This window comes from Rana temporaria, chromosome 3 (genome assembly GCF_905171775.1).
Source record: "Rana temporaria chromosome 3, aRanTem1.1, whole genome shotgun sequence".
NCBI classification, from domain to species: Eukaryota; Metazoa; Chordata; class Amphibia; order Anura; family Ranidae; genus Rana; species Rana temporaria.
Window position 1 is genome coordinate 17,156,984 of NC_053491.1, and position 18,823 is coordinate 17,175,806.

General features: G+C 51.5%; 1 protein-coding gene across 1 annotated transcript in view; it reads left to right on the forward strand.

The window, feature by feature from the left end:
* The first annotated feature begins 250 nt into the window (after nt 1-250).
* SELENOS (selenoprotein S) overlaps nt 251-18,823 on the forward strand; it is a 28,264-nt gene continuing 9,691 nt past the window's right edge. The window contains exons 1-3 of the mRNA XM_040342316.1: nt 251-425; nt 4,821-4,946; nt 9,242-9,348. Of these exons, the coding sequence (XP_040198250.1) occupies nt 347-425; nt 4,821-4,946; nt 9,242-9,348 (312 nt within the window). The 5' untranslated portion in view covers nt 251-346. The remainder of the gene's footprint in view (nt 426-4,820; nt 4,947-9,241; nt 9,349-18,823) is intronic.

The following is an 18,823-nucleotide window of genomic DNA, read 5'->3' on the forward strand; positions in this document are numbered from 1 at the left end:
CAGTCAAATAGCTGAGGGGGGGTAATAATATAAATATATATGTTTATATATAAGTATATCCTTGTGTACGGTCTCCTAGATTGAGCCCCATCCTCCCTCCCTGCTCTATGTTTCCTTCTATAGCCGCTTAATCATCGTCCAGGCACAGCCCCGCCCTCCCATCCACTATCAGCCAATCACAGGTGACGCTGTCCTGTAGAGCGAGTCTTGGAACGCAACGTACTTCCGGCTTGTGTTCCGTAGACGTCCCGTGCGACACGTCATCTGAGCGCTGCTATTGGTTGGAGCGCAGTAAACATCTGAAAAGCCGGATCTGGTGGTGTGAGGAGGAAGCGGCGGTGTCAGCATGGAGATGGGCGATCAGGAGGTGCCGCCCGCCCAGCAAGAACTAGAAATGGACTTCACCAGCTTCCTGCAGGAGACAGGTGACGCCCTCCCCGGGGTGTCTGTATGTGTTGGAGGGGAAGGAGGAGGCCGGCTGTGGTGTGAGGGGGGGAAGGGGGAGGTGGCGTTACCTAGGAGACCTGACCTGTCCTGTGTGTCAGCTGGCCCTTTAAGTGGGCTGGTATTAGGGGCTTAAGGTAATGTGACATTGTGATTGGCTGTCCACTGATGACATCATCTAGAGCCCCCATCCAGTGGGCCATGATGCCCAAGGCTTGTAGGAGGGACTTCTGATCATGTGGCACAGTGACATCATCTGGTAGGAGGGGCTTCTGATCATGTGGCACAGTGACATCATCTGGATCGCCTCCTATTGGTGGGCTGTGATTACCAAGGCTGGTAGGAGGGGCTTTTGAGCATGTGGCACTGTGATTGGCTATGCAGTGACATCATCTAGAGCCCTCCCCCCCACCTACCAGCGGAATGTAAAAACCAAGGCTGGTAGGAGGGGCTTCTGATCATGTGGCACCGTGATAGGCAAGACGCCTGTTGTCACTGTATAGCCAATCACTGTGCCACATGATCGAAAGCCCCTCCTATCAGCTTTGGTTATCACAGTCCACTGGTAGGTGGGGCTATAGATGATGTCACTGCATAGCCAATGACCGTGCCGCATGAGCAAGAGCCCCTCCTACCAGCCTTGGTTTTCACAGACCAAGTGACATCAGGCAGGACGCCTGATGTCACTGTATAGCCAATTAGTGGGCTGTGACAGCCAAGGCTGGTAGGAGGGGCCCTTGATCATGTGGCACTGTGATTGGCTATACAGTGACATCATTTAGAGCCCCCACCTACCAGTCCACTGTCATAACCAAGGCTGGTAGGAGGGGCCCTTGATCATGTGGTGCTGTGATTGGCTATGCAGTGACATCATTTAGAGCCCCACCTACCAGTCCACTGTCATAACCAAGGCTGGTAGGAGGGGCTTTTGATCATGTGGAACTGTGATTGGCTCTGCAGTGACATCATCTGGAACCCCTCCTACCAGTGGACTGTGATAACCAAGGCTGGTAGGAGGGGCTCTGGATCATGTCACAGTCTGATTGGCTCTGCAGTGACATCATCTAGGAGGTAGATCCAAAGTGAATGAAACCAAGGTAGATCAAAGCCACAGTAGGGTTGTCCTCAGATTATGGAGACTCAGATCCGTATCAGGCGACGGATCCGTGGGTCATAAACGTAATTAAAAGAAACCGGACCATATCGTGATACCATTTAAAATGCGGGTTTATTAAATATAAAAAATCTTACTCACAGACATCCGTGAAAAGTAAGCGTCCCAGACGCGTTTCGTCATAAGTTTGACGTTTTCAATGGGAAAAACGTCAAACGCTTATTGTGCCGGCCGGCATTTTAAATGGTATCACGCGGATTATCATACATCGCTGTTTTTTATCTGCAATCTGGTAAGCTGCTTTCCATGTGGTGGTGGTGTCCACGGATGTCAAGTGCACCTGGGTGTTGTTCGTCCTGATTTTTATTATCTGAGGCGTCCATTCAATTGGACTTTGTTCATACCGTCATATTTATACCAGCCTTACCCCCTCCTTTTAGAATGTAATCTCTATGAGCCGGGCCCTCCTGTACCTTCTGTATTGTACTGCAATTGTGCTGTCCCCCCTATACATTGTAAAGCGCTGCGTAAACTGTTGGCGCTATATAAATCCTGTATAATAATAATCATCATCACAGGCATGATGGGATTTGTAGTTTCACCACAGCTGGAGGGCCGAGGTTGCCTACCCCTGCTTTAGCTGCTGAACGATCTTCATGATGAAAGATTGCCCTTCAGCCATAGTTGGGTAGTTCAGTTGGTTAATGCAGTAGGCTATGGTCAGGTAAGGATAAATGATAGGGTTGTCCCGATACCAGTATCGGTATCGGAACCGTTACTGAGCATTGGCGGGAGTACTTGCGGGGAACATTACAGCTTTCATTTGAATAGCTCTCTGTTCCCCGCCGCACTGCGTATAGACACTCCCCCTTGCTCGGGATTGGACGGGTGATCTGTCTATCAAAGTGCAGATCACCCGTCCAATCCCGAGTAAGGGGGAGTGTCTATTAGAGCTGCACGATTAATCGCGGAGAGAATCGCGATCTCGATTCTCCCCGCGGGATGACCCGCGATTCTTATGTGTCACCGCCATTCCACGTAACTAGCATGGAACGCAAATGCCGCCGATATCAGAACAGACGTCAGCAGCCTGGGCTTCTCTCACAGTTCAATACAACTCTAGTGTGTATCCACGCGCCACCCAGTGGTTGCCGGCGGTACTGCTTCTGATGTATAAAAAAAAAGAGACCAGTGATATGTCTATATTGTTAAAGACCATATAACTCCTATGAAAAAAGCAGAATCAAAGTTTGATTTTGCTTTTTTCAAAGGAGTTATATGGTCTTTAACATTATAGACACATCACTGGTCTGTTTTTTATATATTCGTATGTTCAAATAAATCACAGGTTTATTTATTTGCTGCATATGTGGGGGGGACATGGCTGCATATGTGGGGGGGACATGGCTGCATATGTGGGGGGGACATGGCTGCATATGTGGGGGGGACATGGCTGCATATGTGGGGGGGACATGGCTGCATATGTGGGGGGGACATGGCTGCATATGTGGGGGGGACATGGCTGCATATGTGGGGGGGACATGGCTGCATTTGAGGACACATTTAAAAAAAAGTATCGGTATTTGGTATCGGCGAGTACTTGAACAAAAGTATCGGTACTTGTACTCGGTCCTAAAAAAGTGGTATCGGGACAACCCTAATAAATGAGTAAGTGTATTCCTCCATGGTTAGGTAGATCAGTGTTGGGTAAGTGCAGTCAGATGTAGTCCAGTTGGAAAAGGGCAGTCGGCCATGTTTGGGTTGGTGCATCCTTCCATGGCTGTGTGATTTATTCAGGTAAGAGCTGTTAAGCATGATCGGGTGAATGCATTCTTCCATGGTCTGGTAGTCCAGTTGGCCATGTTCTGGTGGGTGCATTCGTTCATGGTCGAGTAGTTCAGCCGAGTAAGGTCATTGGGCATGATCGGTTGAGTGCGATCTTTCATGGTCAGGTGGTCTAGTGAGCTCTTTGCAGTCGGCCATGGTCGGGTGAATGCATTCTTCTTCGGTCACTGTTTCGTAGTTTAGGTGGTTAAGGGCGGTCGGCCACGGTTGTGTAGTTGAGATGGGTGAAGGCGGCCGGCCATGGTTGTGTAGTTTAGGCAGATGAGGGCGGCCGGCCACTGTTGCGTAGTTGAGGCGGGTGAGGGCGGCCAGCCACAGTTGCCTAGTTGAGGGCAGTCGGCCACGGTTGCGTAGTTGAAGCGGGTGAGGGCGGTCGGCTACAGCCATGTAGTTGAGGTGGGCGGTCGGCCACGGTTGCCTAGTTGAAGCGGGTGAGGGCGGTCGGCTACAGCCACGTAGTTGAGGTGGGCGGTCGGCCACGGTTGCCTAGTTGAAGCGGGCGAGGGCTGTCGGCCACGGTTGCCTAGTTGAAGCGGGCGAGGGCTGTCGGCCACGGTTGCCTAGTTGAAGCGGGTGAGGGCGGTCGGCCACGGTTGCTTAGTTGAAGCGGGTGAGGGCGGTCGGCCACGGTTGCTTAGTTGAAGCGGGTGAGGGCGGTCGGCCAGGGTTGCCTAGTTGAAGCGGGTGAGGACAGTCGGCCACGGTTGCCTAGTTGAAGCGGGCGAGGGCGGTCGGCCACGGTTGCCTAGTTGAAGCGGGCGAGGGCGGTCGGCCACGGTTGCCTAGTTGAAGCGGGCGAGGGCGGTCGGCCACGGTTGCCTAGTTGAAGCGGGCGAGGGCGGTCGGCCACGGTTGCCTAGTTGAAGCGGGCGAGGGCGGTCGGCCACGGTTGCCTAGTTGAAGCGGGCAAGGGCGGTCGGCCACGGTTGCCTAGTTGAAGCGGGCGAGGGCGGTCGGCCACGGTTGGGTTAGTTCATTCTTCCATGGTCGGGTAGTTCAGCTGGGTAAGGGCCGTCAGGCAGGATCAGGTAAGTGCAGTCTTCCATGGTCAGGTAGTTCAGTCAAGTAAGTGCATTCATGGTGGTCTCATATAGACACAAGAGGGTGGAGAGGCTCTTCATTCACTAGTGGGAAATTAGTTATCTCTGTTTGCTTGTGTTGGGCAGAGGAGCAGAAAAGAATTCATGTTACATTGAAAAAATATTAGCTTTCACCAGATTATTTTTATAACAAAGCCGCGTGCCAGTATAAAGAGGCGTATTAATGTGACCTTCTGTACATTTCTAGCTATGCTGTTATCTTGATCTTTCACTAGGGGGCGCTCAGGTCCAGCTTATCCCCAGATCCCCACCACTGTCAGTGTAACCTTTTGTATTGATGACGGCCGCTGATCTCTTGTTTCTGTGTCTCCTCGCAGTGGGTTCGGCTCTCTCCAGCTACGGATGGTTCATCCTATTCGGCTGCATCCTTTTGTATATTTTGAAGCAGAAATTTTCATCCAACTTTAGCTCTCTCCTCGCCAGCGCACAGACGGCGCCAGCAGGTAAAGCATGGAGTACTTTTCTTTTACCAGTCTGTATATTTCTAATAAACATTTTAACCACTTAAGACCCGAACCTTTAGGCAGGTAAAGGACCCGGACAGTTTTTGCGATTCGGCACTGCGTCGCTTTAACTGACAATTGCGCGGTCGTGCGACGTGGCTCCCAAACAAAATTGGCGTCCTTTTTTTCCCCACAAATTAGAGCTTTCTTTTGGTGGTATTTGTTCACCTCTGCTGTTTTTAGTTTTTGCGCTATAAACAAAAATAGAGCCACAATTTTGGAAAAAAATTCAATATTTTTTACTTTTTGCTATAATAAATATCCCCCAAAAATATATATAAAAACATTTTTTTCCTCAGTTTAGGCCGATACGTATTCTTCTACATATTTTTGGTAAAAAAAAAAAAAAAAACGCAATAAGCGTTTATTGATTGGTTTGCGCAAAATTTATAGCGTTTACAAAATAGGGGATAGTTTTATTGCTTTTTTTTTTTTTTTTTTTTCTCGTGACTGCGACATTATGGCGTACACATCGGACAATTTTGACACATTTTTGGGACCATTGTCATTTTCACAGCAAAAAATGCTATAAAAATGCATTGTTTATTGTGAAAATGACAATTGCAGTTTGGGAGTTAACCACAGGGGGCACTGAAGGGGTTAAGTGTGACCTCATCTGTGTTTCTAACTGTAGGGGGGCGGGACTGGACGTGTGACGTCATTGATCGTCATTTCCCTATATCAGGGAACAGACGATCGATGACAGCGCCACTGTGAAGAACGGGGAAGCTGTGTTTACACACACCTCTCCTCGTTGTTCAGCTCCGGGGACCGATCGCGGGACTCCAGCGGCGATCGGGTCCCGCGGCCACGGAGCTTCGGACCGGGTCGCGGGCGCGCGACCGGGCACTTAATGAGGATGTACAGGTATGTGATTGTGCCCAGCCGTGCCATTCTGCCGACATGTATCTAGATGCAGGAGGCGGTCCTTAAAAACGAGCTCCCCCCGTCGCGTAAGCCGCGTCACGATTGGCGAAAGGAGCCGAACGGCGATGTGCATGCGCAGTATAGCGCCGACTCGCCGTTCGGCTCCTTTCGCCAACCGTGACGCGGCTTACGCGACGGGGGGAGAGCTCGTTTTTGGGGAAAACGTCAATCAACAGCCTGTGAGGAACGCCCACTCCCGCGGGACTCGCAACCCAGATGCACGGGTGAAGATGCTGTACTAAGGTATGTACAGCAGGAAAAAAAATATTAAGAGCCTTAATCATGATGGAATGTGGGGGGGCAGTGGAATAAAAAAATGTTGTTTTTAAGGGGGAACCACCGCTTTAAGTGGTTAAAGTAAATCTGATGTTCATGCCTTTCAATGGTCTGGGCTTTGGCCCTTTACAGGTCTGTTCAGTAGAGTGATCCATAAAGTGGCGGATTTCCCTGAACTTTGTTTGCACTAAAAGTAGAATTCCGGGCAAAACCACTAACTAAAGCAAGGGTGCTCAACCTGTGGCCCTCCAGCTGTTGCAGAACTACAAGTCCCATGAGGCATTGCAAGGCTGACAGTTACAAGCACGACTCCCAAAGGCAGAAACATGATGGGATTAGTAGTTTCGCAACAACTGGACGTCCACTGGTTGAGCACCCATGAACTAAAGCCTCAATCAGATTTTCCAACGGGATTTGTGTGTTGACAGACCGTTGGCCAAAAATCCGACCGTTTTGTGCGTTCCATCGGACAATTGTTGTCGGATTTTCCGCGGACAAATGTTGGAATTTTATCCGCGTGTACAAAAGTCCAAACGCGCATGCTCAGAAGCAATGTTTACCATAAGGCTGCTTTCACATTGGGGATAGAGCCGCGGTGATGGTATAGCCGCACTATTTGTAGCGCCGCTATGCCGTCATATTTACCGCGATATTCGGGCGCTTACGGTGAGGTTTTAACCCCCGCTAGCGGCCGAAAAACGGTTAATACCGTGGTATTACCGCGGTTTCCCATTGATTTCAATGGGAAGGCGCGGTATAGGAGCGGTGAACACACCGCTCCTATACCGCAGTAAAGATGCGGCTAGCAGGACTTTTGGAGCGCTCCTGCTAGCGCACCGCTTCAGTTTGAAAGCCTTCTGGCTTTCACATTGAACACTACAGGGCAGGTTTTTTTCATGCGGTATAGCAGCGCTATTTTTAGCGCTGTACCTCATGAAAAACGCCTCAATGTGAAAGGGGCCTAACACAACATTAGCAGAAAGTGCCCAAAGGGTGGCGCTAAAGAGCTGAAAAAACAAGTCGTTCGTGTTTGTTGGCCGACAACTGTGTGCCGTTTGTATGCAAGACAAAATCCAGGCACACGCTCTTTGGACAAAAGTCCTGCGTTTTGTCTGCGGAAAATCCGATCGTGTGTATGAGGATTAAAGCGGAGTTCCACCCAAAAATGGAACTTCCGCTTTTTGGAATCCCCCCTCCTCCGGTGTCACATTTGGCACCTTTCAGGGGGGAGCAGATACCTGTGTAATCCAGATATTTGCTCCCTCTTCCGGGCATAGATCACCGCAGTGACCTACGCCACATCCGGTGCCTACTCCGCCCCACGCTGTCAACCAGTGCCCACACAAAACTTCTACCAATGCCACCAGGGATGCATATCCGTGCCCAGCAGTGCCGGCTTTCAGTGCCACCCATAATTGCAGCCTTTCAGTGCCACCCATGAGTGTCCATCAGTGCCGCCTATCAATACCCATCAGTGCTGCCTACTAGTGCCCATTAGTGCCACCCCATTGGCGCTGCCTTATCAGTGAAGGAGAAAATGTACTTATTTACAAAATTTTGTAACAGAAACTAAAGAAATTTATTTTTATTTATTTTTCAAAATTTTCTTTTTTTTTCTTTTTTTGTTTAGCAAAAAATTAAAAACCGCAGAGGTGATCAAATCCAACCAAAATAAATCTCTATTTGTGGGAACAAAATTATAAAAATTCTGTTTGGCTACAGTGTAGGATGACTGCGCAATTGTCATTTAAACAGCGACAGCTGAAAATTGGCTTGGGCAGGAAGGGGGTGTAAGTGCCCGGTATTGAAGTGGTTAAAGGAGAAGTACAGCCAAAGCTGATGCAGTTTGTTCTGCCTCCTGTGACCCATTTTCAGCAGACAGCGAGCTGAAGCCTGCTATCAGCTGACATCACAGAGCCGGTCCAGGCTGGGGCAAGATCATGACATTGGGCCGGATTCAGAAAGCGATACGACGGTGTATCTCCTGATACGCCGTTGTATCTCTGAGTTCCGTCCGTCGTATCTATGCGCCTGTTTCATAGAATCAGTTACGCATAGATCTCCCTAAGATCCGACAGGTGTAAGTGACTTACACCGTCGGATCTTAGGCTGCAATCTCACGCTGGCCGCTAGGTGGCGCTTCCGTTTGTAAACGCGACGAATATGCAAATGAGGAGTTGCGCCGATTCAGAAACGAACGTCCGCCCGGCGTTTTTTCTTTACGTCGTTTGCGTTCGGCTTTTTCCGGCGTATAGTTACCCCTGCTATATGCGGCGTAGCTAATGTTAAGTATGGCCGTCGTTCCCGGGTCGAATTTTTAATTTTTTTACGTTGTTTGCGTAAGTCGGTCACGAATACGGATGGACGTAATTTACGTTCATGTCGAAACCAATGACATCCTAGCGACATCATTTGGAGCAATGCACGCTGGTAAATTTAGCGGACGGCGCATGCGCAGTTCGTTTGGTGCGGGGACGCGCCTGATTTAAATTCTACACGCCCCCTAGCTGCGGAATTTGAATTCCGCCGGGGGATTTACGATACGCCGCCGCAACTTTAGAGGCAAGTGCTTTCTGAATACAGCACTTGCCTCAAAAACTTGCGCCGGCGGATCGCAAATCAGATAGGTTATGCGAAAACTAAAGATCCGCTAACCTATCTGAATCCGGCCCAGTGAATTTAGGATCCACCCACAACCCTGGACCAGCACCTTTGCTCAGTTGCTCCCGCACCCTCCACGGCCCAGCGCTCCAGTGAACGCGGTGGGGGGGGGGGGTAGAGCAGAGTGCCGGTGCCTGACAGTCACTGGCTCTCTGCTCACGGAGCTCTGAGAACTGAGTGATCAGCGGTGTTTGATCGCTCGGTGTTTGATCGCTCGGTTCTCAGTGTTAGAGCCGGCAGGGGACAGATGTAGCATCGGACCGATCTTGCATCCACCTAGGTAAGTATGATTTTGAAAATAAAAAAAATACTGAGGGATTACTACTACTTTTTATGACCATGATCTGACTTTGTGTTGAATCTTTCCCTAGACCCAGATGAAGTGGTCAGAAGACAGGAAGCAGTGGCTGCAGCCAGGCTGAGGATGCAACAGGAGTTGGATGCTCAGGCAGAAAGATATAAAGAGAAGCAGAGACAGGTGAGTGACGGGAGCAGAAATGTGGACGGGTTGCTGTGTAGATCTGTCTTGTTATGGCGCCAGTCTAAGAAAATACAATCCTCTCAGGAGGCGGGGCTTCTAGTAAAATGATGGAGCAACCTTTCTGAACGTCTTACATTCTGTGCAAGATTTGGGGGTTTTTTTCAGCGCAGACACTGTACAATTTTATTCTACTAATAAAACATTGAAAATGTACTGATAACCTCCAATCACACTCTTTTTTAGAAAGTAAGAGGATTGATATTCCACTTGCCGACCGCAATACGTATATACACATTGTGGTTTACCAGGATTATGGCTGAAGATATCAGTGTAACCCCTGTGTGTGTTTTTTTTTTTTTTTTTAAATACCGTATTTATCGGCGTATACCGCGCACTTTTTTCCTCTTAAAATCAGGGGAAAATTGTGGGTGCGCGCTATTCGCCGATCCTCGCTGTCTCTGAACGCGCCGACAAAGGCCGAGCCGAGTGTACTGCACACTCGGCTCTGCACGGAGCCACGTGAGAGGAGCTGAACACACCGGAAATCCGGCTCTGCACAGCTCGACCAAGGCGCCAAATTCAACGCTGCAACCCCCGGCAGACGGACACGACTGACACCGACAAGGCTGGACGGACCGGCAAACGGACGCGACGGACACCGACAAGGCTGCCGATGGACGCCGGGCAAGACAGTAGATGAGTACCGACAAGGCTGAACGGACCCCGCGCAAGGCCGCCGGACCCCACGCAAGGCCGCTGCTGGACGCCGGGCAAGACAGTAGACGGACCCGACAATACTTAACGGACCCTGCGCAAGACAGTAGACAAACAACGACAAGGCTGAACGGACCCCGCGCAAGGCTGCCGATGGACAAGACAGTAGACGAACACCGACAAGGCTGAACGGACCCCGCGCAAGACAGTAGACGAACACCGACCAAGGCTGAACGGATCCCGCGCAAGGCCAGACAGTAGACGGATCCCGCGCAAGGCCGCCGACAGCAGACGGACACCGACTAGGCTGAGCATCCAAAAATTAAGTTCCCCCCCCCCCCCCCCAAAACTTCCCTTCTCAGCTTGGGGTGCGCGTTATACGCCGGCGCTCAGTATACCCCGATAAATACGGTAATAATAATATTTTTCTTTTTATTTGGTCGGCTTTCTTATGAAACCGGTCCAGGCGGCTCATGTGCCCCTGGAATGGTTTCGGAAGCAGCGGGAGGAGATGTGTCCAACCATCTAAAACCCCCCACCACTTGCTGGAGTTTTCGAGGGCTTAAAGTTTTTGCCAGTTTGCCTGAGAAACGATTCGACAGCTGCTCCCATAGACGATCGGACTCTATGGCCTTGGAGGTCTAGTCCAGGCTGGAAGTAAATAAATTTTTTTTTTTTTTTTTGCTTTTAAAAGATTTGTGGTCTTTTTGATCTGAGATCTCTGCATAAAGAGGACCTGTCATCCTTATTTATTTTACAAGGGACTGTTTACATGTCTTGTAATATGGATAAAAGTGATAGGGAAAAAAAATAATAAGTAAAGTAACAGTGTATAAAAATAAAAAGTTAAAAAAGATCAGAAAAAAATCATTTAAAGTGCACCCATCCCTTCATGCACGCGCAGAGGCATATATAAACTGAATTCGCACCACACATGTGAAGTGTTGCTGTGAACAGTAGAGCGAGAGCAATAATTCTAGCGCTAGACCTCCTCTGTAACTCTAAACACGAAACCTGTAAAGGCGTTTTAAAGTGTCGCCTATGGAGATTTTTAAGTACCGTAGTTCGTTGCCACTCCACGAGCGTGCGCAATTTTAAAGTGTGACATATGGGGTGTCTATTTACTCGATGTAACATCTTTCACATTATTGAAACAAATTGTGGTTCATGTTTGTGTGTGTGTGTATATGTGTGTGTGTGTGTGTGTGTGTATATATATATATTTTAGTGTGTGTTTTTTTTTTTTTGTTTGTTTTTGTTTGTTTTTCTCCAAAAAAAGTTGTGTCTGCAAAGCCGCTGCGCAAATACCACGTGACACAAAAAATAACAACAATTGCCATTTTATTCCCTAGGGTCTCGGCTAAAAAAAAAAAAATTTTGGGAGTTCTAAGTAATTTTCAAGCAAAAACAACTGATTAAACAGATTTTTAACAAAAGGTTGCTGAAAAGCCTGGTCTTCAAGTGGTTAAAGAATATGAACAATATGTTTAAAGAGGAGTTCCAGCCTTTTAGTTTTTATTAAGTCAGCAGCCAAAAAAAGTATAGCTGCTGACTTTTAATAAACAGACACTTGCCTGCTCCACGGTCCAGCGACGTGGCCGCCCGGAGCTCTGCTCTTCTCCATAACTCCCCTCCCCCCTGGCTGGCGCCTCCATTCATAGTGTGGGCACCCGGCCCTGACAGCTTTCGGCTTCACGGCCAGGCACTCGCTGCGCATGCACGACTCGTTCTGAGTGGGAAGGGAGGAGAATGAGAAGGAGGGGGGGAAGGGAGGAGAATGAGAAGGAGGGGGGGGAGAATGAGAAGGAGGGGGGGGAGAATGAGAAGGAGGGGGGGAGAATGAGAAGGAGGGGGGGAGGAGAATGAGAAGGAGGGGGGGGGGAAAGGGAGGAGAAGGAGGGGGGGGAAAAGGGAGGAGAAGGAGGGGGGGGGAGGGAGGAGAAGGTAGGGAGGATAGGGGAGAGAGAGGGAGGAAGAAAGGTGGAGGAGGGAGGGAGGGAGGGAAAGGCATAGAGGGACAGAGTGGGAAAGGTGAGGAAGGAGGGAGGGAGTCAGGGAGTTGCGCTACTCCTGAGTTCAGCCACATGCACAGTGTTTAGTAAAAGAGATGACGTTTGTTTTTGTTTTTTTACTGCTGGTGTTCCTGTCCCATGGACGTTTTATGTTTTTACCCCATTCACACATTGTGTTGTGGAAACCAGTGTTCACGCTTTACACTAGGGGCTGCCTGTATGCCTGTTTGTTGAGAAAAAGATTCTCCTGCATTTTGTGTGTGCGTATGTTTTTTTTTTTTTTTTTTTTTTAAACGTGTGTTATGCCGCGTGATTCTGTCACACGACAGTCACACACCACATTTGGGTACCGTTAAGAACAATGACACCCAAACACACAAATTGGAATTGTGGACAGGATCGCACTGATTCCAAATTGCCTAATGTCAACGGGGCCTTAGGAGACGCAGGAGAAAATAAAAACATGTTTTTGACAAAACCTCAGGGTTGGCATCCCTGCCATAGTCAGATGATGAACGCAGTGATGGGCGTACGAGAACATCGCATGTTTGCTTTTTTTAATGACCGCTGAGTCCGTTACGTCCAACGTTTTGCTTTCCCTTACTGTACTGGTCTCCTCCTTGGGAAGCCTTTCCTCCTACCGTAATTCTCCTTAGTGACTGAACTTGGATGAATGGGATCTCCTGGCAGGACTGCTCAGAAAGACTCGCAAGAATCAGGTTGGCAGCGAGAAAATCTGTCCTCATCCCAAAGTAAATACTGGCAGCGTTCTCCCTTCCTCCGAGCATCTGGGAATGAGAACAATGGAGCTCCGTGTGCCAGAGACCATTCATCTTATCACTGTGTGATCCTAGCAAGGAGCCCGGACTGGGTCATGGCAGGGTGGATTACATTTAAATCAACTCTATTAAAATTTTTAAAGAGCAGCTGTAATCTCTGTCCCGCAGCGTCTCCTCGTCCTCTGTCCCGCAGCGTCTCCTCGTTCTCTGTCCCCGCAGCGTCTCCTCGTTCTCTGTCCCCGCAGCGTCTCCTCGTTCTCTGTCCCCGCAGCGTCTCCTCCGTCCTCTGTCCCCGCAGCGTCTCCTCGTCCTCTGTCCCGCAGCGTCTCCTCCGTCCTCTGTCCCGCAGCGTCTCCTCCTTCCTCTGTCCCGCAGCGTCTCCTCCTTCCTCTGTCCCGCAGCGTCTCCTCCTTCCTCTGTCCCGCAGCGTCTCCTCCTTCCTCTGTCCCGCAGCGTCTCCTCCGTCTTCTGTCCCGCAGCGTCTCCTCCGTCTTCTGTCCCGCAGCGTCTCCTCCGTCTTCTGTCCCGCAGCGTCTCCTCCGTCTTCTGTCCCGCAGCGTCTCCTCCGTCCTCTGTCCCCGCAGCGTCTCCTCGTCCTCTGTCCCCGCAGCGTCTCCTCGTCCTCTGTCCCCGCAGCGTCTCCTCGTCCTCTGTCCCCGCAGCGTCTCCTCGTCCTCTGTCCCCGCAGCGTCTCCTCGTCCTCTGTCCCCGCAGCGTCTCCTCGTCCTCTGTCCCCGCAGCGTCTCCTCGTTCTCTGTCCCCGCAGCGTCTCCTCGTTCTCTGTCCCCGCAGCGTCTCCTCGTTCTCTGTCCCCGCAGCGTCTCCTCGTTCTCTGTCCCCGCAGCGTCTCCTCGTTCTCTGTCCCCGCAGCGTCTCCTCGTTCTCTGTCCCCGCAGCGTCTCCTCGTTCTCTGTCCCCGCAGCGTCTCCTCGTTCTCTGTCCCCGCAGCGTCTCCTCGTTCTCTGTCCCCGCAGCGTCTCCTCGTTCTCTGTCCCCGCAGCGTCTCCTCGTTCTCTGTCCCCGCAGCGTCTCCTCGTTCTCTGTCCCCGCAGCGTCTCCTCGTTCTCTGTCCCCGCAGCGTCTCCTCGTTCTCTGTCCCCGCAGCGTCTCCTCGTTCTCTGTCCCCGCAGCGTCTCCTCGTTCTCTGTCCCCGCAGCGTCTCCTCGTTCTCTGTCCCCGCAGCGTCTCCTCGTTCTCTGTCCCCGCAGCGTCTCCTCGTTCTCTGTCCCCGCAGCGTCTCCTCGTTCTCTGTCCCCGCAGCGTCTCCTCGTTCTCTGTCCCCGCAGCGTCTCCTCGTTCTCTGTCCCCGCAGCGTCTCCTCGTTCTCTGTCCCCGCAGCGTCTCCTCGTTCTCTGTCCCCGCAGCGTCTCCTCGTTCTCTGTCCCCGCAGCGTCTCCTCGTTCTCTGTCCCCGCAGCGTCTCCTCGTTCTCTGTCCCCGCAGCGTCTCCTCGTTCTCTGTCCCCGCAGCGTCTCCTCGTTCTCTGTCCCCGCAGCGTCTCCTCGTTCTCTGTCCCCGCAGCGTCTCCTCGTTCTCTGTCCCCGCAGCGTCTCCTCGTTCTCTGTCCCCGCAGCGTCTCCTCGTTCTCTGTCCCCGCAGCGTCTCCTCGTTCTCTGTCCCCGCAGCGTCTCCTCGTTCTCTGTCCCCGCAGCGTCTCCTCGTTCTCTGTCCCCGCAGCGTCTCCTCGTTCTCTGTCCCCGCAGCGTCTCCTCGTTCTCTGTCCCCGCAGCGTCTCCTCGTTCTCTGTCCCCGCAGCGTCTCCTCGTTCTCTGTCCCCGCAGCGTCTCCTCGTTCTCTGTCCCCGCAGCGTCTCCTCGTTCTCTGTCCCCGCAGCGTCTCCTCCGTTCTCTGTCCCCGCAGCGTCTCCTCCGTCCTCTGTCCCCGCAGCGTCTCCTCCGTCCTCTGTCCCGCAGCGTCTCCTCCGTCCTCTGTCCCGCAGCGTCTCCTCCTTCCTCTGTCCCGCAGCGTCTCCTCCTTCCTCTGTCCCGCAGCGTCTCCTCCTTCCTCTGTCCCGCAGCGTCTCCTCCGTCTTCTGCCCCGCAGCGTCTCCTCCGTCTTCTGTCCCGCAGCGTCTCCTCCGTCTTCTGTCCCGCAGCGTCTCCTCCGTCTTCTGTCCCGCAGCGTCTCCTCCGTCCTCTGTCCCCGCAGCGTCTCCTCGTCCTCTGTCCCCGCAGCGTCTCCTCGTCCTCTGTCCCCGCAGCGTCTCCTCGTCCTCTGTCCCGCAGCGTCTCCTCCTTCCTCTGTCCCCGCAGCGTCTCCTCGTTCTCTGTCCCCGCAGCGTCTCCTCGTTCTCTGTCCCCGCAGCGTCTCCTCGTTCTCTGTCCCCGCAGCGTCTCCTCGTTCTCTGTCCCCGCAGCGTCTCCTCGTTCTCTGTCCCCGCAGCGTCTCCTCGTTCTCTGTCCCCGCAGCGTCTCCTCGTTCTCTGTCCCCGCAGCGTCTCCTCGTTCTCTGTCCCCGCAGCGTCTCCTCGTTCTCTGTCCCCGCAGCGTCTCCTCGTTCTCTGTCCCCGCAGCGTCTCCTCCGTTCTCTGTCCCCGCAGCGTCTCCTCCGTCCTCTGTCCCCGCAGCGTCTCCTCCGTCCTCTGTCCCGCAGCGTCTCCTCCGTCCTCTGTCCCGCAGCGTCTCCTCCTTCCTCTGTCCCGCAGCGTCTCCTCCTTCCTCTGTCCCGCAGCGTCTCCTCCTTCCTCTGTCCCGCAGCGTCTCCTCCGTCTTCTGCCCCGCAGCGTCTCCTCCGTCTTCTGTCCCGCAGCGTCTCCTCCGTCTTCTGTCCCGCAGCGTCTCCTCCGTCTTCTGTCCCGCAGCGTCTCCTCCGTCCTCTGTCCCCGCAGCGTCTCCTCGTCCTCTGTCCCCGCAGCGTCTCCTCGTCCTCTGTCCCCGCAGCGTCTCCTCGTCCTCTGTCCCCGCAGCGTCTCCTCGTCCTCTGTCCCCGCAGCGTCTCCTCGTCCTCTGTCCCCGCAGCGTCTCCTCGTCCTCTGTCCCCGCAGCGTCTCCTCCCTCCCTCCCTCCCAGCCTCTGTCATGAAACTGCGGCAGGTTGGCATGGCTGCGTAAATGGCCGTAGGTATACTTTGGCTGCTCTAAGAGCGATAAAGGGCGCAGCGCTGGAGCCGATGCGAGTGGCCACGATGTCCACCAGCCACCCACAATCGGTCCACAGAAAGCCAGAACGGGGATCTGTGTATGTGAACAAACGGATCCCCGTTCTGACAGGAAATCAGTGATCAGGAACGGCGATCTCTCCTTGATCGCCCCCTAGTGTTAACCCCTTCCCTGCCAGTGACATTTGTACAGTAATCAGTGGCTATTTTTTAGCTCGGATCGATGTATAAATGTCTCTGGTCCTAAAAAAAAGTGTCCTCTTTGTCTGCCGCAATGTCGCAGTCCCACCAAAAAAATTGCAGATCACCATTTCCAGTAAAAAAAATAACAATAATAATAAAAATGCCATAAATCATTCAGTACAGCTGGGGGGGGGGGGGGGGAGAGAATTAATTTGCAGAAGAAACATGCTATGTCTAAAGCAGACTTTTGCCCGGTACACACGATGGGCCAGATTCAGAAAGAATGGCGTAACTTTCGGCGGGCGTAGCGCATCTCATATACGCTACGCCGCCGTAACTTAGAGAGGCGAGTACCGTATTCAGAAAGAACTTGCGCCCTAAGTTACGGCGGCGTAGCGTGAATGGGCCGGCGTAAGCCCGCCTAATTCAAATTATCAAGGCAGTGGGCGTGTTGTATTACAATGAGCCGTGACCCCATGTAAATGAGGGGCCGAACGAACGGCGCATGCGCCGTCCGTGAACGTATCCCAGTGCGCATGCTCAAAATCACGTCGGCTAGAATGCCCAAGATACGTCGAACACTGCCTACGACGTAAACGTAACTTACGCACAGCCCTATTCACGTACGACTTGCGTAAATTTCGACAGTCGTTCCGACGTCCATACTAACATGACTTACCCCTGCTTTATGAGGGGTAAAGTTACGCCGGTCGTACGCCTTACGTAAACGGCGTATATTAATACGCCGGGCGCAAGTACGTTCGTGAGTCGGCGTATCTAGGTCATTTGCATATTTATAATGGGAACGCCAAATGCGTCCAGCGTAACTCTGCGGCCACGATACGCCGGCGTAGGCAGGTTACGTCGGACGGCTGAAGCCATGTTTTTTTGGACGTATCTCGCTTTGTGAATCGGCGCAAAGATGCGACGGCGCACATTTTGAAACGCCGACGTAACTGCTTTCTAAATCTGGCCCCTCGATTATCGGACGATCGTTTTTTTTTTTTTGCATGATAATTTCAGATCGAATCTGATGAGTTTACTAAAATCACAAAAATTCTCGTACGACTAAATAAAAATTCAGAAGCGATGTCATGTGTTGTAATGCATTTTCGAACGACGGCTGTACTGATTAGACGAAAATCGTACGATCTGGCTTCTTACGAAAAAAAAAAGAAAAATTGTGCATGTCCAATCAAATATTAAATCGGATGAACTGTCCTGATCGGCTCTTAAAAGCTCCAATCATCGTACGATCGCCCCAAAATCTGCATTTTTTTTTTTCTTTTTGGTACGATTTTTTGATCGTGTGTATGGGGCTTAAAAGGCCGTACAAAACTATGAGAAAATTGGGTGAACCTTTATTCCAGACAGGGGGCCATATTCTGAGTAGAGTTACGATGGTGTATCTCAGGAAACTCTGTCGTATCTCTCTTTTTTCACCCGGGTATCTATGCGAGTGATTCTTAGAATCATTTTCGCATAGATACGCTGAAGATCCGACATGTGTAAGTCACTTACACTGTCGGATCTTAAATGTAATTCGCCGCCGGCCGCTAGGTGGCGTTTACGTTCAGGTCTCATTTGTTTATGCAAATGAGCCTGATACGCCGATTCCCGAACAAATTTGCGTCGTTTGCGTAAGCGTAAGGTTACCCCTGCTATATGAGGGGTAACCTTACGCCAGTCCCACGTACGCCATGTTAAGTATGGCGTCGGGTCCGCGTCGTCTTTTCCCGTCGGGTACGTCGTTTTCCTAAGTCGTTCTTGAATACGACTTTACGTCAATGACGCACACGTCGGCGTCATTGACGTTTTCCGCCGAGAACTGGAGCATGCGCACTGGGCTATTTTTAGCCCGGCGCATGCGCAGTTCAATCGAAACGGGGGCGCGCTTAATTTAAATATAAGCCGCCCCCTTTGAAATACGCGGGGATACGCCGGGCCTTTTACACTACGCCGCCGCAAATTACGGAGCAAGTGCTTGAGGAATACGGCACTTGCTCCAGTAAGTTGCGGCGGCGTAGTGTAAATGGCTTACGCGAGGCCGCCGCAGAATATTGGAGAATCTGGCCCAGTGTGCAGAATTGGTCTAAAGACCTTTTTATTGCCCATCAATGATTTCCATAACCCCAGCAAATGATTAATCAAACGTTTCATTTAGTAAAGGCTAATTTGGCAGATCTGATGTCGCTGTGATGTAATTCTCCTCATTTATTGTGACGGTGTGAATAGGGGAGTCTGGTGATTGTTTTGTTCTCTGGGATCAGCGCGGAGACGATCGCTTATTTGCATTAGTTGAGATGTCGGCACCCTCACAGCTGTACATACGATGGCGCTATTGTTCTTTTATCAGCCGCATCCGACTCTGAATAGAACCCTGCTGGGGGTCTTGCTTTGTAGTTGAAAACCACACAAACGCCCCTCCCCCCAACGCCTCCCCACCTCCACAGACACAAAGCAAGTCCATTTTTTATTATCAGTCTGTCAAAATAAAGAGATCTGCAGGAGCCGATACCACTACATAAGACATTTAACCTTCTTTTTTTTTTTTAGCATTTGTAAATTCCCTGTTTGTACTAAAGCTGGCCTAAACATTGACTCTATTTGAATAGATTTGATGCCGTCTCCAAACCCCCCCCCCCCCCACAACAGGGAGGTTGGTGATGTACCGTATACACTCAAGCAT